Raw genomic sequence first — 22,828 nt, 5'->3', positions numbered from 1 at the left:
TAGCATTTATTTTTAAGTGAAGAAAACAAATCGACCAATTTTAGCTGAATTCTTTATTCATAAGGCAAGTCTTCTGCATGTGCTCCTATGAAACTCAACTCTATATAGTCCTTGAAATGAATGAAATCCAAATATGCCAAACGGTTCTATACATTACAAGAACATTATCTGACACTAACAATCACTGAACAATACGTTTTTTCATTATTATGCATCTTTATCTTTTACTTGTTTTTTTTAGGATTTATTATGCTCATATAATCATTTTTTAAATTGTGTTATTGTGTGTGTGAGTGTGATAATGTGGTATCTGCTCAGTTAGATAACGTCATTGAAATGATTGCCTTATTGTTTGTAAATCCATCTTGTGAAGTGACGACACATTCTGGCGCTGACATGTTGCTACAGTAGAGCCGCAGCGCTGATGCGCTATTTGCTGCCATCTAGCGGTTGTACCGACAAACAACAAGACAAACGACAGTTCGAAGACCAACAAATGACACAAGATATATTGAATTCAATCTATATTATATAAAGAGGTTTCTAAACATTTGGGCAATTTGGACAATCCTTCCCTAATGAATCTGTTATTTGACAGATCTGTATAATCATTTTAAAGGGTGACGGTAGTAGTCACGTGATCTCCCGACCCGGAAGTGAAACGTTGGTTCTGCAGCTGCTGTGCCTTAGTGCGACTCGTCCAGCAGTACGAGTGGAATACAAACTGCCCGGTGTCTGTAGCTCTGCGTTTGAGTGTTTGAAGAGCTTCGTTTGGGTCGGAACCTCCCGTCGGCCACACGGTAACGTCACGCGGCGTCACGTTCTACGCATGCGCTGATGACTTCGTGTAACATTAAGGGTTCATCGGTACACACACATTCTCTCGTCGGTAGCAGAGATTAAGGTGCATTGTTCAAGTACTGAACTGCATTCTGAGGTACTTGTACTGCAGTATTTTTGCTACTTTATACTTCTGCTTCACCACAGTTCCGAGGGAAATATTGTACTTCATACTGCACTACAGTTATCTGACAGCACAGTACTGCTTACTATTCAGATTAATGCACATAGACAAAATGAACAGTTTATAAAATATATATATTTTTAATTCTACAAATACGCAACAGTGTTTAAAGTATTTTAAAGAAGCTACACTTCCGCCAGCAACAATACTAAAGTGCTGCCTGTACTTGAATGCGTCAGCAATGTTAATATAACATTCTGCACAATGACTACTTTCACTGGAGCAAAACAAGTAAAAGCTTCTACTGTCACGCAGCAGGTCAGCGGATCTAGAAATAGATCATATATAATATATACTGTTTATATACCTGGGCCTACGAAAAAGATGATGAATCATCAGAATGTCTCTTTGCTGTTCGAGATAGAAAGCCGGGACAGAGCCTCACCGAGGACAGGCTCAGTGAAATAACATGTTCAATGAAGTAGGGAACACCTATTCTGACAAATTCAACTCTGTAATGCCAGATTTCAAAGAGATGTCTCAAAATGTAATGTACTCCTATTAGGAAGAGACGAGGTATATCTTGTTACAGACACACACAAAGACAGACACATGCTGGATGAGGAGAGCTTCCGTCTCTGCTGCAGGCTGCTCCTGCAGCGGTCGGAGCAGCTGAGCGACGGCTGGAGCTGGAAGGCCGTCCAGGTGAGGAGGTCTGGACTTGTCACATGTCATAGACAGAGGCCCCCGACAGCCTGCCGTGGGCCCCCCTGAACGTGGTTAACGGTGCTTTCTGATCCGGGGCTGCAGGGTTCGGAGGAGGGCTACCTGAGGAAGACCGCTCTCAGGTCGGTCGTCATCGACCCGAGCCCAGCTCGTGACCAGGAAGGATCCGGTCCGGACTCGGAGCCACGCACTTCCTGTCAGTCCTGTCCCGATCAGCAGGGACGGGAGAAGGAAGAGGTGAAACATGCCAACATTTATCTTGTTTCCATCTTTGCCTTGACTAAATATGACTGAATTATATCCTTCAGTGGTATTAAGATGAACCTTTAACTAAAATGTTAAACTAATAACATGCACAATCATTAACTTTGTTCCATTCACCACCTCCTCCAGTCTGGTCTTGTTGCCTCAGTGGATACTGACCGCGTTAGCGGTGCCATAGATGATGATGAAGATGATGAAGATGACGGGGTCTGTACGGTGTCTGGAGGCAGCAGCCAGGTGCTTCAGTACGAGTATCACATCCTGCACTCCTGCAGCTACGCTGCTCCTGTGCTCTACTTCAGAGCCTCCACTCAGGGTGAGACAGTCACTGCACACACACACACACACACACTGCTACTCTGACTGTGTGACATGAAGTTTATGGTGTATCCTCTGCCCTCTGTATCGCGCACGGCGGAGTTCCGCCCCGGTGCAACCATGATGCTGATGTGGCCCAGAGTGAAAATGAGTTTGAGACCCCTGCTCTAGAGAGAGCCTTACAGATTTCTAAGTTTTATGTTGTTCTCTACGCGCTCGTTAAACTGCGGTAAGAGTGTAAAACCGTGGTACCGACAGCCTCCGTCTGACTTCTGTTAACAAAGAAAGGAGGATGGACTTTGTCTTTAAGTGAAGGCAGCTTTGGCAAGTGTTAGAAAAATTCACGCAAGACCGATGGAAAATCATTAATCAATTGGCCATTTATTCTTGCAAGAAGGAGACAGAGTTGATTCACATACAGTATACATGGATCAAGGCTGCTCAGAGGTCTGACTCTGAGCCTCGGATATTTATACCAAGTAAACAATACAGTGTCACAGGCAATACGTCACGAAAGCATAACACACACACAAAATGGCTTCCACGCCATGTAGTAGTCAGGAGGCTATGTTCTCATAACATAGCTCTGTACCCATCTTAACGCTCCCACAGTCCTTATTATCATTTCAATCCAGGACATGCTGCTGAGTGTTCTTTCGCATAGACTAAACAACTGTGGTGAGGCAGTTCACACAACAAGGACACATAAGGACACCAAGCTTTTAAAGCACACCTTATAATTAGTCATTTAGATTTTCCCCAACAGCAAGTCAACTGTTTTTGTTTTTTTACATCTGCAGAAGCGTTACTACTGTGTTCATTTGTCTATCGTGTCGTTTTTATGAATAATATGAATGGCTCGTGCTTTAGCGCTGCAGTGTTGCTGGATTGATTTGTCATGCTTGACATTTTGTGTTGTCATATAAATATATGTGACTGGTTCTTGTGAGTTTGTTAATTACATTGATTTGACCTGTCCGTTAATGACGAAGCATCCCATCATCACGGGGTTATTTCGGACATTTGATTCTGTTTGAATCAGTAGGGAACAGCTAACTGCTGTTGTTTCCTGCTAAGCTAGTTTAGCTTAGCCTCCCTGAAGACACACGCGGGGCCTCAGCTGTTTTTTGTTATTGTTCCGGGTTCAAAAGGTCACACAGTCCACCGAAAACATTATATTTCCCACAATTTAAGCTTCTGCATTTTCCAAATGCACTAGTATTCAAACGTATTGTTCGGTTCGTAAGCCTCGTACTGAACGGTTTAATACGAATACGTGTATTGTTACACCCCTAGAAACAAATAACCGTCATAATGACGCCACAGCTACAAAAGTTCTCATCGGTTTCTTCTGTAAAACACGTGTACAGTATTTTCTGTGCATGCCCTCAGTGATATCTGTGCTTCGTCTTCTTCTTCGCGTGTCACCACGTCAGAGGGGAGGAGCCTGTCGTTGGAGGAGGTGTGGAGCTCCGTCCATCCCAGCTTCAGGCTTCGGCTTCAGAGCAGCCCTCTGAATACCATCACTCTGCAGGTAAAACCAGGACGCAGGTGGTCAGCTGTTGTTGTGTGTCCCCCCTCCCCCTCCTCAGAGCTCCACTGACCTCTCCCCTCTGTGTCTGTCAGGAGCATCCTCTGCTGGGTCAGCCCTTCTTCATGCTCCACCCCTGCAGGACAGAGGAATTCATGAGGCCCGTGCTGCAGGCGGTTCAGGACCAACACAGGTAGGAAAGAAACTGGTTGCAGAGGGTTCCTCACCTCATACAGTGTTTATCAGATATCTGTCTCTGTGTGTCTGTGCAGACCGGTGAACTACGTGCTGTCGTGGCTCAGTGTTGTGGGTCCTGTGGTGGGTCTGGACGTCCCTCTGAAGTACTCCACCCAGCTCTGTCCTGCAGCCTCGCCCGGCAGCAGCACCGAGCCAGACTAAGGCTGTCGGCATCCCCCGTGGAGTCTCTCTGTACTGAGGCTGGATTATGAACCGGGCAACTGCCCCGGTGCCCGAAATCCTCAGAGGCGCTGAAGGCACAGGGTTGTTAGTGTGGCATATGATTTTGTGTTCATTTAATTTCACAAAAACCCTGAAATAGTAGTAAGAGCCTTGGGTATCTTCTGCGTTTGTACCTGATCTGGAGGCTGTGTTTTGTAGAGGGCCCCTGTGTCAAAAAACGAGTTTCAATACTTTTAGTATTACTTAAGATATTATGTCTACGTGGGGCATATTCCTTAAGAAATGAGAGAATATCTCTTGCCTCCACACAGCTCTCAACATGGCGACAGCTGAGCCGGTGGCAAGCAGCTAACGGTGATAACTGCGCTAACTGTGCAAGCAACGCTAACAGTGCTGACAGTGTTTATCTGGGGCACGATCACGTGCACCTTCATGCACTAAAAAGCACACGCGGCTGGTCCGGCTGTGTAAAGCTAGCACAGAGAAGCTGTGATAACACACAGAGGGAGAGGCGTTACTCTCTATATGTTCATATAGATAATAGTTGTATCATTCTATATTAATGCTCTGAATACCGTAAAGAGAACCTTTGAAGAAACTAATTTGTTTCAATATGTTTTGTATACTGTTAGAAAAATTCACTCGAGACCGATGTAAAAATCACAAATCAGGACGTTTATTCTTGCAAGAAGGACACGGAGTTGAAACACAAACAGGTTATGCATCAAGGCTGCTCAGACGTCTGTCAGAGTCTCTGAGATATATACTGAGGATAACACACATCAGTTCTGGACACATCACTTTGACCCTGTTAAAGGGTCATCTTATCCTAATTAGGAAACGTCATGGTTGCAAATCAGCCCTGCGTAAACATTGACGTGTTCAACAGGTTTATTATCTCTTATTTAGGACAAACAGATGAAATGCTCACCAAGTAGTCATCTGTGACACCTAATCTACAAACCAGCTGAGACACTTAGTGTCAGAGGAAGTTCACATGAGGCCTTATGGAGACGCAGGACACTTCTTAGTTTTTTCCCAACATATACCCTTCATGCCAACACAGCATAATTGCACCATGTCCACATCAACTGAGATAAAACAGAATGTGCACACATCGTAATGATCGCTGAGCACGAGCTGTGTGAATCTGTGTGGTCCAGTGATCAGGTCTCAGGAGGGCATATTGTCCTTCATGCTTAATCTTCCCCACACAGGTGTAGTTTATTACTCCGATTAATGTCAGAGTTTGTTGTGAATTGTCATTTCCTGAGTGTGGATAAGTGTTTGGAAGAGATAGACAAGAGGAGGAAGATAAAAAAGAAAGAACAGTGTTTGGGTGTACTGGAGCCCATGAGGTGATTAATACACAGCAGAGTCCAACACAGCAAAGAAGAGTGCTAACATGTCTGAACAGTACTTCAATAATTGTACTAATTAATGGAGATATCCAGATAAATGTTAATAATCGCACCAATCTTTAAGCATGCTTTTCACTGCATCATTCTGATAAGTGTCGCTAAAGAACTACATTATTTGGCGGAAGAACGACTATTTCCTATCAATAAAGTGTTGCATTTTTGGTTGCTGAGTGTTTATTGTCAGGTGTGTGTAGTAAGTGTTTTTATAAAAAACAATAAGCCACATGAGGCAGTGATTTTAAAACGGCTACGGGGGCTTTAGGCACTCCGCTCACAACCTCTTGTGTGGCTTACTGCTTAAGATGAAGAAAGGGGAAGGAGGGGTGGAACTAGCAGCTGCATAATCTCTCAGCCAGTTGAACAATTACTAAATTGAACAATTCTCCTGTGCTAAAAGCGATTGAATTCCTAAATGAAATAAGTATGAGTGAGATGTCGACTCAATGGTCTCAAACTGCTCAGGACGGGGCTAACCGACAGTAAACAGGAGAATATGCTAAGAACCATAAACTTAGGCAACAGCAGGGAGAGGCAATCGCAGCCCTGAAGGACAACTTTGGCTCCAAATAGTTCTGACTCCAGTTAATGGGGTCAAATCGGACATCACAGAGAGACTGGGGCAGGCAGAAAATCAGATGATGACGTAGAGGACGATAAAACGATGATAAAGGGTATAGAAACAGGTGTCTGAACTCCCATCCAAAACAAACAAGCTGGAAAGCTGGAATTGACGCTCGTGACTCTTGAATCCCAAAGGGCAACTCAGTTGCTTTGCTGGAAAAGTGACTGCCTGACATCCTGGGTCCGGAGACCTTCCCTGCTCCGCTGATTGTCTCAAAGGTCTCAAAGACCGCCGGGTGCACCGCAAGCCTCAGCTCTGCGAATCATGATAATCAAGACAAGATCCGAGTCATGCAGGTAGCCAGGTTAGAAGACCTGTCCACAGAACCCAACGAGAAGAGGAAGCTCTTTGATGAAGATGAACGAGCCCTGAAGCTCGATTCATCTAAACTGCTAAATGAAGGTGGTACCACGAGGGGAAACCCACATGTTCGCTGACCCTTCAAGCGTGGGATTGCTTGGCAAGGATCTGGTAACCTAGCTGGCTCGTCAGTGACTCACCAGACGATGTGAACGCTTAACTTGAACTAATGAAAGGTATCGTTTCTACTTTAAGGACTTTGTTGATGTTCTGTAGCTATTGCTGGTATTCTAGTTTGGTATGATGGGCTGCGCACCGATTCTCTTTTCTGTCCCCTTAAAAACACGAGTTGATCTTTAGAAAAGCCAAAGGGTGATGATCCTGATTCACAGACCTGCCCCCTTTAGGTGGACCACATGATAAACAAGGTAGATGTCTGATATCTGATTGCACTAATCCGTAAATGATCTGAACCTGTGTGATCCTTTAAAGAGTTTCAGCTCTGATATACTAGAATTAAAGGTTACTTTTAAATCATACGCATACATCGATTATTTCCTCTTTCCTGTGGTACATTGTAATCCTGAGGAAACAAAAACGGAAACTTGTACTGCGACATTAGCAAAAGATATAATGCAGTGAAAAGCTCAGCATGTGCAAATTAACAATGATAAATCTGACTTCCCACATGGGGCTCCACAAGGCTCAGTGCTGGGTCCAACGTTGTTTGTATTGTAAATCAATATTTGCATTGTGTCCGAAATTACAAATAAAAAAAACGCATTGCAAATACAACAATGAATCCATCTTATAAAAATGAAGAGTGGTTTAACGTGGCAAAAGCTAATCATTTTGAACTCCTTGTGAACAGTGTTTTCCTCATAATACAGCAGATCTGAGTCTGTTAAAGGCTGCTCACCCTGTAGTCACTGACCTTGAGTCTTATGGACTTTATGACTTGCTTTTATCTGACAAACATACATGTGTGTGTTGTTATTTGTTTGTATATCTTTGTATTATGTCTTCACCTTGTACTGTTATTGTGCTTTCCTTGTGTTTACCTGCCAAGAGACTACAGATGCAAATACGCTTAAAGCTATGATGGTCCCTTTTAAATAAAAATAACATGTTTGCAGAACTTCCTCTGTTACATCATAAAAAGCGTATATATCAAGACTGGACTGAAAAGGAAGCACTAATCCTAAAGACCTGGTGGGTTTGACTCTTGGTTTTCAGAGAGATGTAGATGTTCTTATACAGTATATACTGATTAAATACTAATGTCACACAAGTGAGGAACGTTACAGTGATAGTTTGTGACTGTGTGTATTGTGAGGTCTTCAGTATGGCTGGCTGAAGCTCCAGCTGCACACTGTACTGTGTTTGGTCTCAGGTGAATCTACAGTCCAGGCCACGCCACACCAGGAGACTGATATGAGCCGGGCTTGGGTTGCACCTGGGCTCATTTAACTCTTTTCTTTCCATCGTGCCTGTATACGCCTCTCACACATGTGCTGGTTGGTGAAATAAAACACCATTAACGAGGAAAACAGATTACTTACTTATGGCAGGAGGTACCATAAATGTGTCTTTCGCTTTATTCATTCACTTTTCATGATACAACTGTCACTGCATCCCACACATAAATGAGTTTGAAGGGATGCCTTTCATAACCGAGCTTCTATTATCACCAACTTTCTAAAGACGCAAATAATTTCACTGTAACTGTGTGTGTCTATCAGTGCTGATCTTTGTGAATTGGACTGCTTTTGCACTGAAGCTCATTTGCATAAAAAGGGCCAAATTTTGCTCCAATTGTATGAATATATATTATAATTACATTTGAATGTGAAAACCCAACGAGGGACAATAGTTTAAAATATGAAATAGAGTTAAACTCTCTGTGTAGCACATCAGTGTCATGCTTTGTATTACAACTGTTAAATTACGTTATCCCTATTAAATAAAAATCTAATAAATATGTCTGAATAAATAAAAAAAGGAGCACTGAGACACTATTGCTTGGCAGCACAGTTGGAGGTGCTTTGAGAACTACACAGTTTCTTTACGTCGTATTCGCAGAGCGATCCTTTCGTGAATTCACTCCTGAATCTGAATACAAAACGGCATTCTTCTCACTTACTCATCTCAGGGTTTAAGTATTACATGAGACGCACAGAGTTAAAAACACAGGCAGGAAGTCAGCGCATTGCTGCAGCAGGGATCCGCTGCAGCAGAGCCTCCTGGATCCAGCAGAGGCCTCATGTTAACCTTCATCTGGTTCTGACTTCGTTGTGTTTTAAAAAGTCTTCCTTTCTGATTGAAGTACTGGTTTAATACATTGTTCACATTTAGATTTCAGGAGGAGTTGCCCTCCTGTGTGTCGACACAGGTTTATTGAACTTAGTATACACAGGGTCTCCACAGAGGAGCAGACCCGTCGTCCTTCTCTAGTCTCATATTTCTATTGTGGAGACATTGGCCAGGTGACGTCTGTGCAGGACTGTTGGATGAAGACCGACCAGACTGGCTGCTGACACAGTGGGTAGGAGGATCGGATATCAACGCGACTGACTGGATTTTCCCAGAATTCTGTGCAGCTCTGGGGACATGAGGAAAGGTTTCTCTGAACTACCATCATGTCTCTCCAAGTCATCACCTGGTTGGATCGATTAAATGGAGGGACAGATCAAATGGAAGTGTGGGAGAAAAAGTAGGTATGGATGGATGATGGGTGGATGGATGATGATGAACGTGTGGAGGGATGGGTATGATGGAGTTCCAAGTTTGAAGCCAAAGGTCAAATGGAGATGTGTGGATGGGAAGTAGAGACAAAAAGAAAGAGACGTTAGTTAGTGTTGTGAAATAGACACATGCAGACGAGATGAACATCATGTGACCACAGAATTCACACTACACAGTGTGGCAATTAGAATTATTTTCTAGAATTTAAAACCAGCTGAGACAGACGAGGCTTTCACATCAAGGGACGGGGTTCTGATCCAAGTACACTTGACCCCAAAGTCCAGTTCATTTGATTAGTGTGAATAATACCGTGTGCCGAACTCAGACACAGGGTTTGTCCACGGTTTGTAGACTTGACCTGGACTATTTTATGATGTCTTACAAAACACCAGTCCTGAACACAGTAATGGCCGTGTTTACTTACAGAAGCAGAGGAAGAGCGTGTCAACACACATGGCATAGACGCTGAAGAAACTGTGAGCGATCAGGTAGGCACCGACCACCACCGTCTGACGAGAGAGACACACGTGTTGGACAACTACAGCAAGAATGACGTAAAAAACGGACTGTCTTAACACTGTATATGTTTTACAGCCCTGTCTCTTAAAAATTACGTTCCCCCAAAACTAAAATGCATTCTCAATTACGTTTGACCATAAACGTATTTTCTCCTTGATTACGTTTGTGTTTGACGTATTACAAATACGTTTCTAATCAACATATCTTTGCCATACTCTAGTCCAGGGATTCCCAAAGTGAGCTGCCTCTAGGGGGTGCACGAGAGGAAGAATTCAGCAACATTCATGCAAATATGCTTAACTGGCTGAAATCGGGGAAACTGTCTGTGGGACATCTGAAGCTATCAGTCATAAAAGAGGAGAGGGACAGAGAGAGAGGGACAGAGAGAGAGGGACAGAGAGAGAGGGAGGAATCGGAGGCGAGAGAGACGGAGGAGACCGAAGAGGAGGAAGGGATAGCACAGACAGATCGGGAGCACATCGGCCCATCGCGGAGTCAAGGTGAAAAAAGAGGAAACGAGAGTGAGCATCAGACTGGGAAGAAAAAGAGGAAACATGATGAAAATGATCTGGTCTGGGCTTCACTTGGATTGGCAATGATTGCCCAAATCCACAGTGGGCCTGAGCCTGTGCGCGTGTCCTCGCCATCCTTACTGCTCTTTAAAGTGACGCCTTGTGTAGCTGAAATGTATTGAAACTTTGTCGCAGTGTTTCAGGGTGTTTTCACACCTGTAGTTCGTTTGCTTTGTTCCGATTCAGGGATTAATATGATACAATGTTGCAGTTGCCCCTTTGTTCGGTTTGTGTTCACTCTGCAACATTTAACATCTTGTACACAAACGCCACGCGCGAGCAAACTGTTCTCTCATTGGTCCGATTTTTATGCAGCTATAAATAGGCTCTGCTGCTTTTTTTAAGGTGTGGGGGATTGGAGGTGCATGAACCCGGTCGGGATGTAGAAGGGGGTGCGTGGCCTAAAACATTTGGGAACCGCTGCTCTAGTCTATTTGTTCTGTGATCTGCCTCGCCTCTTCCCCCGCCACCCACGAGTTGTTGCCCCGCGGCCTGTTCCGAGGGCTGACGGACCTGACGACGGGGGCGGTGGAGGCTGCGCGTCCGGCGCCAACGGGTGAGCGCCCGCCACTCGGAACCATACAACCAAGACCCGGATTTCACCCGGGGGACGTTCTAGAGGTATTGTGGCCGGGTGATGTGCCTCGTTGCTGGGGAGGAATGAGCCGAGAGTGGCGGGGTGTTGTGGAGGTATGTTTTATTTATTTGTATCCATCTAACCCTAACCCTGCCCTAACCCTAACCTCCACCAGGAAGCCACGTCCCCACCCAAACCTAACCCTTAAGAGAGTCACGGTTACTCCCGGATTTTACCCGCGGGTCTTTGTGGAGGTATTGTAGCCGCATAATGTTCCTCATTGCTCGGCCTGGATGAGCGCGTTTCTGCCGGAGACAGGCGGCGTGTTGCGGTAGTATTCTGACCGCAATTAGTGCGAAGGAGAGGCGGTGGTGAAGAGGGAAAAAAGGTTTAAAGTGTTAAAATGTCGATTAGAAACGTATTTGTAATATGTCAAACACAAACGTTATCAGGGAGAAAAGGGAGAAAATACATTTTTAGTCAAACGTCATTGAGAATGAATTTTAGTTTTGGGGGAAAGTTATTTTTAGGAGACAGGGCTGATTTTTTATAAATGCATTCTTTGTATTTTCATTGCTTGTTGGTATCATTTATTTTCCTGTTGATTACTGTTCAGATTTAGGGTGTCTCCCTGACACAAGTTGCAGCTAATAAGTTGTCCCCAAATCAGGGCTGAGTTCACAATAAATGGTTAGCATGCAGCCGCTGATAGCACCATGACTTGCGCATCATTTGCAACCACTATCTGCCCCGTCTCAAAGTCCCACTCACTAAAGATATTGCACTGATGATATTTTTTGCCAATTACATAATTTAAATATGTGTGAATTTAAAAAAAGGAGCACCAAGATGGTATTTGCTTGGCAGCAAAGTTAGAGGTGCATTTCACCCTTTGAGGTGCTTCGAGAATTACACGTTGTTTTTTAACAATAATGCCAAAAGACATCATACATGTCCGTGTGTGTGCGTGTGTGTGCGTGTGTATGTGTGAGAGAGAGAGACTGACCAGCAGGGGGACCCAGTAGTAGTTGAGATTGGGTACTTCGTCCTGGATAACAGGGATCCTCCTCGTGAAGAAGAGGTATGCAATCACACCTGAAACACACACACACACACACACACACACACACACACACACACACACACACACACACACACACACACACACACACACACACACACACACAGAGTGACACATCTTCTTGCTGTCTTCTCTGATCTCTATACTATTTTTCTGAACCATATCATTATATTCAGAAATAAGTTGCAGGTTGCTTGAAATGTGTAATGTGATACATTTAACATGAAAGCTTTTTACACACCAAAAACAATTCTTTCTGAAAAAGGTGTTTTTCCTGAGATTTCACTCGAATAAGGACATCAAACAATACCGTTGTGTGGAAGGGACATAATCAAAATGTACACAAACGTGTACAACAATATGGAGGCAAGAAGGCAAAATGTATAACTCATTGCAGACCAGATCCACTCCTTCTGCTCTTACCTTTCACAATAAAAGCCATTGACATGTACACTGTTTAACTGTTAACCAGGGAACTCAAACTCACTCAGAGCATTCCACTGAAAGGAAACTCGATAAAGAAGCTGCTCTGGGTCAACGGGATCCCTGCTGATTCGCATCGCAGCTGGTATGAATAGTTTTGATGCAAAATATATGTTGGTGAGTGTTTCACATTTTCATGTAATTTATTCGTCACGCCCTTCTACGTTTGTAAAGGCCGTCAGACTTGAGCCTTGTACTATCACTTACCAACTCCTCCTGCTATCAGAACTTTGCCCAGAAACAACAGGAAGTCCGTCACTTTGTCCAGAACGGCAACCCTGTGGAGACACAGTAGAGTGTGTTCACAGGGTTTAATGATCAGCCTCTCTTATGAAGACCATAATAACATCACAAACATGTATCCAAACTATAAACCTTTGGAAAAAAAGCCTCACCTGACCACATTCCTCATCAGCAGGAAGAAGGCTTCTCTGGCCGAGGTACAGAAGTTCTTACCATAGATCGCCACCTAGTGGAGAAGAGACAGAACACAGCTCTCATAACGACACAGGGTTGTTGTTGTTGACAAAATGAACAGTGATATTCATATGACTCTGGTTAGACATTAAAACACTTTATATAAGGAGCAATGTGTAAGTTGTGGCCACATGCTTCAATCAAATAGGGGGCAGCAGTCTCACCTCTAGTACAGTCATCAGTTAAAAAAAAAAAGCTACCACGCAAAATTCAACCAAACTGCTCAAACTCTGAGAGACAGTCAATAAAACTCTGCCATCTTATAGTTTTCACATGTGGTGTCGGCCTGTGGTTCAGTAAGCCATCTGTGTGTTTACTGTGACACTGAACGGTCCGTGTACGCTTTGATAGTGTGTTTCTTGCCGTGGGTTTAGGGTAGCTGAGACGAGGCGAACGTCCCATGTTTTCATTTTGATCTCCCCAGGGAACGTGTGGCAGCACCGGGGGACGGAGCTTCAGTTGGTGGCTGTGGCGGCTCGGATTCGGCATAAAAAAACCAGCACCGGGGATCACAGCGGGCTGGTGGAACGCTGGGTCTGGGCTGTGTGACCTCAGCAACAGCAAGTTTGCGGCAGGGAGTCGGGGGCAGTCCCATGTGATCAAAACCAGAGCTGGGGTTTTCACTGGCTGAATCCAAACTTACTGATGACTGTGGGTCCGTCTCCCAGAGCCATCACACACTCTCCTCACTTGCCTCGTGGTGGCAGGGAGGAACAAGCAGAGGAATTGGATTTTTAATCGAATAAACAAGCTATTAAAACGTTAAATGTGATTGACAAGCCCTCGGGGCAGCTCTACTTCTTGGTCCTCTCGTGGTGGACTGAGGACAGATTGGACGCTATAGTGACTCACTATCGCCTCCGGAGGTACCAGTGGTACTACAAGACAGGACAGGCCCGGGGTTAGCTGGTTAACATGCTCAATTCAGTAGATACCTCTGGCCACATCTTACACATTGCACCTTTAATCGACTCACCATGATGTAAGCATTACGGTTCATGTAGCGTATGAATTTCTCCAAACACCAAAAACAACATTGCAGACAGTGCATGATGAACCTGGACAGGCTGTTGTCAACACCTACACGGATACACATGTACAAGATTGGTACAGTGATAGTGGTAGTAATTATAGTAGTAGTGAGTCACATTGTGTATACGTGTTAGTGCGCTTGCCTCTTAGTTTCTGCTCCAGGTATTCTAGTATGATCCGGACCAGTTGGGCAACTGAAAGAATTAGAGCTCCAAATGCCAAAGACCCCGTGTGATACCTGAAGAAGGACAGAGGAAGAGCTCAATACGTTGCTACGCACAAGGCTTGTCTGTGTCGTTTTGCATACAATGTGCCACATGATGAATCCCAGGCTCGGTCTTGACCTGATGGCCCTGCTGAACGATGAAAAGAGTGGACACGGCGGGATGTCCTGAGGCTTCCTCCTGGCCCAGTAGTAGCTGGCAAACGTCCCGGCCAGGGTGCACTGCTCCAGGGCCAGGCTGAAGTTGACCAGCCAGAGGAAGACCAGCAGGTTGGACAGCTGCAGCAGGAAGAGGTAGCGGTGGTAGGACGTCTCCCCACCGTAGAAGGCGAACAGACACTGAGAGCCCAGACACAACGCTGACTTGGAGATGTTGGTTCTGTTGAAGGTCTTGACAGAGAAGTGAGGGGCGAGAACAGAGGAGGGTTGTTATCTCTGCTTAGCAAATGATGAGCGCAACTACAACGAAGCCCGTCTTATGTCAGTAGAAGGAGAGCTAGTTAGCAGCAGAGTGTGTTTGGCTAACAGAGCTAACAGCTGACTGATTAGTACCCCACAATGCCCTAAAACCTAAGTCAATACACCTACTACTACGGCAATACTACTGTCTGACTGTACCTGTGGGTTGCAAGTACTGTTGGCATGGGGACAGCTGACATCAGGAGACATGACTTTGTAGACAGCTTCCCCTGAGGACGCGAGGTAACTGGTGCCACAGAGTGCTGGTTAAAGACACAACTAACAAGCTGGTTGATGAACTAGAAATGACATTTCCTATCCTCTGGACACTGAAGAGTTTTACAAATACATATTTTAACTCTCTGCTCTACAAGAAGTTAACATTGTTGTTTCTCGTCACAGTGAAGGATACACGGCAGTCACCGCCCAGTAGGAGAAGCAAACAGTCAACAGGAGAAAGGTGATGACTGGAAAGAAAAGCGTGGACATGATGTGACCGATGGCTCTGCAACAACAGAGAGACCTGTCATCATACAATTCTTTGTTTTTTCTTCTTATGATCTGATTTCTGCAGATGTCTTTAGAGTTCGTACTTGCTGGCCTCTCTGAGCATGGCGATGGCCACTCGCACTCTTCTTCTCAAGAAGATCAACATCAGCAAGATGGAAGCTTCTGTCACCCCCAGAGACGCCACTGACAAACACAAACAGGAGGTCATGCTCGTTATATGTTCAACTTTTTACCTTTTTGCTTTCTTAATCCCCCCCAAAGATTACTGTTTGGAAATGTATAGAAATTATTTCTGATTCTCTTCGTCTGAATTACTATTCAATTCAATTCAATGTGGCTTTATTGGCATGAAAGTAAAAAAACAACAACAATGTTGCCAAATCATCAAAATAAAAAAGTACACAATGATATTAATACAACATTAAGTTCCCTTATAAAGTACACAAGCACACATTATTTGACCACTTGGTTGAATTAGACCCACTATATGTATTAGGAACATTGTATGAAAACAATAAATACAAAATGAATCAAGGAGCCGGTGTAAAGGGGTAATATTCTGAGAAAAAACATATTCATGAGAGGAAAGTCGTACATTTAGGGGAAAAAAAATCTGCTATTCTCTCAGATTAAAGTGATACATTTAGGAGAAGAAAACTCTGGAATATATTCAAAAGTCAGAATCTGTGTTCTAATGACTTCCTGTGAAATCTCCCAAAGCAGACGGACTTACATAGTATGATCCAAATCTGTGTGAGTTGCAGATAGACCTGCAGGTCAGTCTGTAGCCCCACCTCTACAATGGTGACATCAGAGCCTGGCCTGTGTCTCAGCCGGGACAACTCCACGGAGCAGAACCACATACCTGCACACACACACACACGGACACTTCATGAAATAAGAAGTTGTTCTCCTCAAGGCAGCAGTAAAGGACGAGCTAAGATGTGAATCATCCCGACACAACGCACCGTATGCCAGCAGCAGTATGACGGTGATGATGGTAGTCCACAGCAGCCACCCAGCTGTGAACCTCAGCAGCAGGATGAAGATCAGACTGACAGCCAAGGACATCAGCAGGCCTCTGTCACAGACATGAGAGTTCACAACAATATGGTAACACATAGATCACCCGGATCTTGTCTCACTGGTTCTAAAACTAAATTATTTGAGGTTTGTCACAGTGATTAAAAGCGCAGAGAAAAGAACTATGACATCACATTCTGTAATCACTAGTAGCTGCTACAGGATGGATGCTAAGATGTAGTGTGATAGCAACACAAGCAGAGAAGAGTTGTAAATAGGGCCGTCCTGGACCGAAGACGTTCTGAGTCGGCTCATCGATTAGTCATCGACAGGTGTGTAAAACTGAGATTCTCCACGAAGAATCATTCAAAAGCACCGCTCTAAATCTTATGTTTAACGTGTGTATGAAAAAGCATTTGAAAATGACTAATCCACTAAGATATCTTCGACTAAGACCAACACAACCCAGCTTTCAATTTACTTTGGGTATGCCTTGGAGAGGCGTTTTAGGTGAATTTTACTGGAGTGGTAACCGTCAAATAATAATGAATCAAGTAAATGTGCATGTTATTTAGAAGGTAAGTGATGGTGACAACAACAAACTGCTGATCAGAAACGTTTTCAAAACTTAGCTGCTACTGATGCTTGTTCATGTCGACACAACCAGCTGTGAGGCTCAACGGTAGCTAAATATCTTTGAGACACGTTTAGGTGTTGTGGCTTTTCTGTGTGTGCTGTTTGTGTAGTTACATGAGTATCCACGGCCATGACTTGACGTAATCCTCCACGATCTTCATGCCCAGCTCCTTAGTGTCCACTAGTCCTGTTATACCCCTGCATGGAGGAGAGGGGGAGGAGGAGTTATTTGAGCAAAAGTGAAGCAGAGAAAGAAAACAGAGGCCGGTTCTTTCAATGTTACATCAGAGACAAAGACACTAGGCTACAGAGAAATGCCAGGTTTGTAGGATCTTTGTCCATCAGCCAGATGCTAACACTTGACTGTACACATTTCAATCCCAGGTCTTGATGAGCTATTGTTCAGCAATATACTGTATATAGCTTAAATTTAAAAAAAAGAAAACGGCCTATTAGGGCAAATGTAGAAAGAAATGTAATACATAATCAAAATTAGGCAGCAGGGGAAGGGGGGAATATTCAGAGAAAAAACAAAGTCATACATTTACAAGAAAAAACGGACAAATTTACAAGAAAGAAAACTTTTATTCAAGCCGCCACCTGCATTTCCGTGGTCACATCAGCTGACACCACACTGACATTTATGGTAAATGCATTCAAACTGCCTAGATCGAGCTGAAAGGGAGTGCGAGCATCTGTAAATATATACAGACAGAAAACCAAGCGTGCATTGATTTAGAGATATGCAATGCCTTTCCTATAGCACCTCCTATATTCAGTCTCGTTTTTTTCTTTAAAATGTATGACTGCAATCTCAGAGAAAATGCAAGTTTTTTCTTGTAAATGTACAGCTATAATGTCGGAAACAATTTTTTTTGTTATTTCTATTGCCCTACACGCCATCGTATGAAATATCCTCTCACTGCCACACTCAAAGTCTGACATTCATTTTTGCAGATAATATTTAAACATGTAGAAGTTAAAATAGAAACTAGTGAAGCATAAGAAGGTAAGTCACCCTGCAGGGTCTTGTAATGGTAAATGGACTGTACTTGTATACTCAAAGCGCTTTCACACTACTTGTCATCATTCACCCATTCACACACTGATGGCAGGCTAAGTGCCACCTGCCTATCGGACTAACTCATTCACACACCGTAGGCACAGCTACGGTGGAGGGGAGGGAAACGTGTCGGTTGGACGAAGTGCAGTTAGCTCGTTAGTGCTGTTGAGTGATAAGTGGACACAGCAGAAGACAGACATGTAAAACAAGAAGTAGTGGAAGTTACAGTACTTGGCAGCATGTTGGAGTTCAGTTACACTACGAGCCATTTCCAGAGCGTCTTTAAAGCTGGTTCTGTTCGCTACAGTCACAGTCCCATTCTGAGTGATGAAGTCTGGTAGACATCTCTGGAGAACTGCCACACACACACATACACACACACACACACACACACACACACACACATTGTGAGCTAATATCCACATTTCAATTGATTATCCACTCCCATCTATTATGTAAATAAAATGTGATTTATGTGATGAGCCCATTGACACGTTTTTTTTTTTATGACTTTGGTCTGTGAAAAAAACATCTAATTTGACTTATACAACCTACTTTAAAATTGAAGCATTAACAAAACTAGTTAATTTTAGGTAGGGAGGGGGGGGGATCTCATCCTTACATGGTCGACTGGGTACAATCATGGAGGGACAGTCCTCATCTCGTAGAACCTGAGATACTGGCTGGAAGAAACAGCGGAGAGACAGGAGGGTTACAATGACAGCATGTATGAGAGTTCTGGTTCTTGGTGAAGAATTTTGGTCAGCACACACAAAGTTAGTTCGAACTTTGGAAAAGGGAGAATTCAGGTTTCATCAAGATGTATTCGAGATGTATTTGAAAGTCCGATACTGGACTGCACCCATGGACTGTATATGAGAAGTGGATGTAGTCCCCCATTGGTGTGTGGACTATGATTTTGAAGCCTTAAGTTCAGCATTTTAGACGTTGCCATCTTGGTCTTCCATCAATTTAAAATACATACTCGTATGTATTTATTATCTACGACAGCCATTACGTAAGTTACTACGAGCCACAATGGAAGCATTTGGCTGAAAGTCACCAGATAACATGGTCACTCATGACACTGAAACACCTGTTACTCTGAAACGGTTGTGATCCTTTTTAGAATTCTGTAGAACTTGGGTCCGCTGATTCTGACAAGCGAACACTTAACAACCAGACATTCTGATGCTGGTAAACCTTTTAATTCAATGTTTAAAGCTCGGTTAGACGTCTGGATGGCTGAGGCAAAACCCCACTTCTGTTACCGACATACATACAAATGTTTAAAGACGCCGGCTTTAAAAGGGTCATTAGGCGTTTGGCTTCACCTTTTAGCCCCTTGGCAATACCTTAAGATTCTGTCTATTAAAGTTTCAAGCAGGATCCTCTTTGACCCTCACAATACTGGTCTTCACCTAATCACAGCTTATCAAACCACATCAAGTAATGATGAACGCATACAATGCGTCAGTGTTGGTACCTTGTTAGGGTTATTAAAGCCAGGCTTGCAGAACTGTCTGTAATATTCCCAGTAACTCCTGCTGAGTTTGTGTTGCAGCTGCATCTCAGTGTAGGTGGCAAACTTGTCCGGGCACTTTGACACACACATCTGGAAGAAAATGCACACAGACATTACGTTTGTGATTTGATAGACTACTGTTAATGGACATGTGGATCTAACCTTCATCAATGCCAACACAAAGTTGCAGTTAGCTAGTAAACATCAATCTCAGTAACAAGTACTTTTTTTTAATTAACAACTGCAATCTTGTCTAAGTTAATAAGCACTATACAATATGTGGCACTTTTTGCAACCCTAACCCGTACGCTATGACCACCGTGCTCTCACTTCCAACTCGTCAAATACCAACGATTGGTCAGTGCCCCTCGTCGTCTGATATCAACCAGACTTTCACCCGTTCATTGTATACCTGTGCCTTCAGTGCTGTCCTACTACAGTTGAACCACCTCCTAATAACCTCATTATGACGCCAGCATGACGGGATGCTTCGTCATTAACGGACAATGCATATCGTCAAAATCAATGTAATTATCACAATGACAAGAACAAACTCACAACAACCAGTCACATATATTTATATGACAACAAAGCAGGTAGAATAACATAAAACCCAAATAACAGGATTCAACAGGCCTCTGCACATTTCAGCAAAACTGCGGCGCTAAAACACGCATTCCGCTGCACACTGAAGAGCACCATTCAAATATTATTCACATCAGAGGAACAATATTAACCATGTGATAAAAACAACACCATAGAAAAATGAACACAGTAGTAACACTACTGCAGATGTAAAAACACAAAAATCACTTCACTTACCAAAGCTGCTGTTCACTTAAAGACAAAGTCCATCCTCCTTTCTTTGTTAACACAGTTTAATGACGCGGTTGTACAGTAACGTTACATCGGTGCGGTTCAGTTCCAGTAAGAAGTCCTTCTGGATTCATGGACGCCAGTGAAGACAGTCGAGCCTCCCCAGTTGTATTTCTTGAATACGTTTTAATGCGTTTGAGGCTGAAAATGTCCGCTCCACAGAGGCAGCAGATATTGGGATTGTCACCGCCCAACATGCCTAAATACTAAAAATGTAATGTCACGTAAAGTCTTACATATCTTTAAACTTTAACTCTTACTACTACAAAGTTCTGCTAGCTAGTTTCACAACAGTCACGCTAGCCCACTGACCAATCAAGCTGCACGTTGATGCTGACGTACTTGTAGGCCAGCTAGAAGCTCTGACACGTCAAAGAATACGCCCAACATGTCAAACTAAAGATCTGATTGGTTGAACACTATGACAATCAACAATATCGTCCCCATTCACTTAAACTGCACATGGAGGCACTTGTGAATCTGAAGGATTCTTTTTTTTTAAGGATTTGTTTACTTAAGAGACAGCATAGGGGTGAAATCTGATTGGATAAAAGCTCTACTTAAAAGCGCAACTGAGGAAGTAGTAGCTATGCAATGAGATAATAAGCTAATGGGAAAAATATTTAGCATGCATGTAGTGTATTTATGAAAAATAATAGAATAATAAAATAGCTATAATTTTGTGATTTTGTCAGGGCCAGCAGAGAAGGCTTTGCTGGCCCTGACGGCCCACCACTGCTTTTACCTAACTCCAATGTAAACCCATCTGTTATGACGTAGAGAATTATTCGATGCTGAGAGCAATGACAGTATAATAAGCGAGAGAGTCAGTGTAAGGATGGGCAAATGGATGAGTCAAACAAACACAGGACATTCACCCAGGAGATCGCTGTGAAACTTAGCCAATGTTTGCTTCTTTTACTTTTGTTATGTAACTTACATACTTAATTAACATCGCATATTTAAGTTACGTAACAAGTATACTTATTTCAAGCAACCAGCCTACTTATTTTACTTAACAAACTTATTTTTACCCCAATCACAATCTGTTCTCAAAGGCTAGAGGGGAACATAGAGCGTCACATTTTGAAGCGTAGGACCTCTGAGCAAGCATCTGCATTTGACAAGTTGGAAGTGAGAATGTATTTAATTCAATATATCTCAGTGTTGTTCTAAACTGACACGATAAATCCGTAGCAGCAGGTGTAAGATGAAGTGGTGCTGTGTTACTGCAGCAGATATGCATCAGTAGTAGTAAATGGAGTACCTGCGTTGTGGGGCACTGCAGGTTGATGAGTATAGCTGGGTTGGCACATTTCAAGATGTTGAAATAGAATAGGATGGGTTTCTTCCTGCAAAAAAATTAATTAAAAATCACACAGATAGTGCACATTTCTCCTTAAGATTCCAGAATTTGACTGAGAATCATCACATTTTCTATTTTTCTTCAGTGTCAAAGTAATCCAGTAATAGTGTAGTAGACATCCATATGTGGAGTGACAGAACTCGTCAGCATGTAGCAACAATGAATGACCAGTAGATGGCAGCACACACAAGAAAAACATACTGCGTTGGTCTCAGCCACTCATCCCACTGAATCCTCTGAGACTGACAGACACATCCTCTTATCATTCTCCTGCAGCCTGCTCACTTCCCTCACCTCTATGGTCGCACCAAGTTATTTTTTGGAGTAGTCACACACAATTCTTAGCATGATTTATCAATTTAAAAGACACAGAGTTTGAAGACCGCCTAGTGCTTGTAAGTAGCATTTTGTTTTCATCCCAGAGAGAGTTAGTAAATATGTACTGTGTCCTAATTCAGTGTCTGGAAACTTTCAAAAGTTCTCCAAACAGTTTCTCACTGATGAGACAAATCAGTGTCTGTCCCATCAGCACTGTCCCACATTGATATCATCACATGATGCAAGGTACATGCGTGTTTTATTCTTTTCTAGTTTGTTAGGAAGTTCTTTAGCTGCAGTAACTTTCCAAGTTTATCTTACACAGAATAATTAGGTTTAAAAAATGGTCCATATTTTTCCCATAAAAATGCTGTCAACAGATCAAATAAATTATAATGAACCAATATGTTCCAATGTTTTCAGGCAAATATGCAACATAAATAAACACTGAACTAAGATGATTTGAGTTCCATGTGAACATGTGGGAGACTGTAGGGTGTAAAGGGATCTGTGTGTAGAGGGTTACAGTGACTTACGCGTTGGAAGTCCCCGTCTGACCACAGAACTGGCCATAGCTGTCTGTTGGATGGAGCACCTTCCTGGGGTCCCCATGTAACCAGGCTGGGGACCACAGACAGACAAGACGGACAGATCATTCATTGTAGCAGAGAAACAGTGTGGATATACGTATATATAGAGAGGTATTAAAGCTACTAAAAGACCTTAAACTTAAAAAAAAAATATATTTTTTAACTATCGCAATCCATCTAACCCTGA

At 43.2% G+C, this 22,828-nt stretch overlaps 2 protein-coding genes across 3 annotated transcripts in view; one reads left to right on the top strand and one right to left on the bottom strand.

Annotated features, from left to right (window-relative positions):
• The first annotated feature begins 697 nt into the window (after positions 1-697).
• atg10 (ATG10 autophagy related 10 homolog) lies at positions 698-5,770 on the top strand. 2 transcript variants are annotated; one of them, XM_079173989.1, is made up of 7 exons: positions 698-800; positions 1,557-1,669; positions 1,775-1,927; positions 2,084-2,270; positions 3,709-3,806; positions 3,899-3,996; positions 4,076-5,770. In XM_079173989.1, the coding sequence occupies exons 2-7, from the start codon at positions 1,577-1,579 to the stop codon at positions 4,200-4,202; spliced, it is 756 nt and encodes a 251-aa protein (XP_079030115.1). In that variant the 5' UTR covers positions 698-800; positions 1,557-1,576; the 3' UTR covers positions 4,203-5,770. The 2 variants fall into 2 exon arrangements, with proteins under 2 accessions (XP_079030115.1, XP_079030114.1); XM_079173988.1 differs by having other exon boundaries at positions 719-800; positions 1,530-1,669.
• Positions 5,771-9,127: 3,357 nt separating this feature from the next.
• The window catches only part of slc44a5a (solute carrier family 44 member 5a), a gene marked incomplete at both ends in the record, with an annotated part of 30,602 nt that continues 16,901 nt past the window's right edge, over positions 9,128-22,828 (bottom strand). Inside the window, 19 exons of the mRNA XM_079173828.1 lie at positions 9,128-9,225; positions 9,736-9,820; positions 11,986-12,074; positions 12,751-12,821; positions 12,939-13,012; positions 13,997-14,100; positions 14,196-14,290; positions 14,397-14,665; positions 14,894-14,981; positions 15,147-15,239; positions 15,328-15,427; positions 15,978-16,109; positions 16,213-16,325; positions 17,018-17,101; positions 18,198-18,321; positions 18,589-18,649; positions 19,453-19,581; positions 21,635-21,719; positions 22,588-22,672. Coding sequence (XP_079029954.1) covers positions 9,128-9,225; positions 9,736-9,820; positions 11,986-12,074; positions 12,751-12,821; positions 12,939-13,012; positions 13,997-14,100; positions 14,196-14,290; positions 14,397-14,665; positions 14,894-14,981; positions 15,147-15,239; positions 15,328-15,427; positions 15,978-16,109; positions 16,213-16,325; positions 17,018-17,101; positions 18,198-18,321; positions 18,589-18,649; positions 19,453-19,581; positions 21,635-21,719; positions 22,588-22,672 — 1,979 coding nt within the window. The remainder of the gene's footprint in view (positions 9,226-9,735; positions 9,821-11,985; positions 12,075-12,750; positions 12,822-12,938; positions 13,013-13,996; positions 14,101-14,195; positions 14,291-14,396; positions 14,666-14,893; positions 14,982-15,146; positions 15,240-15,327; positions 15,428-15,977; positions 16,110-16,212; positions 16,326-17,017; positions 17,102-18,197; positions 18,322-18,588; positions 18,650-19,452; positions 19,582-21,634; positions 21,720-22,587; positions 22,673-22,828) is intronic.

Source organism: Pholis gunnellus (assembly GCF_910591455.1).
Source record: "Pholis gunnellus genome assembly, chromosome: 14".
In the NCBI taxonomy this organism is placed as follows: Eukaryota; Metazoa; Chordata; class Actinopteri; order Perciformes; family Pholidae; genus Pholis; species Pholis gunnellus.
This window is presented reverse-complemented; position numbering and strand designations above follow the sequence as displayed.

Excerpts from the sequence above, each read along its gene's own strand:
- atg10 (XM_079173989.1), top strand. The coding sequence starts at position 1,577 with ATGCTGGATGAGGAGAGCTTCCGTCTCTGCTGCAGGCTGCTCCTGCAG. Across the intron at positions 2,271-3,708 it reads CTTCAGAGCCTCCACTCAGG|AGGGGAGGAGCCTGTCGTTG; the intron begins GTGAGACAGTCA and ends TCACCACGTCAG. Across the intron at positions 3,807-3,898 it reads TGAATACCATCACTCTGCAG|GAGCATCCTCTGCTGGGTCA; the intron begins GTAAAACCAGGA and ends TGTGTCTGTCAG.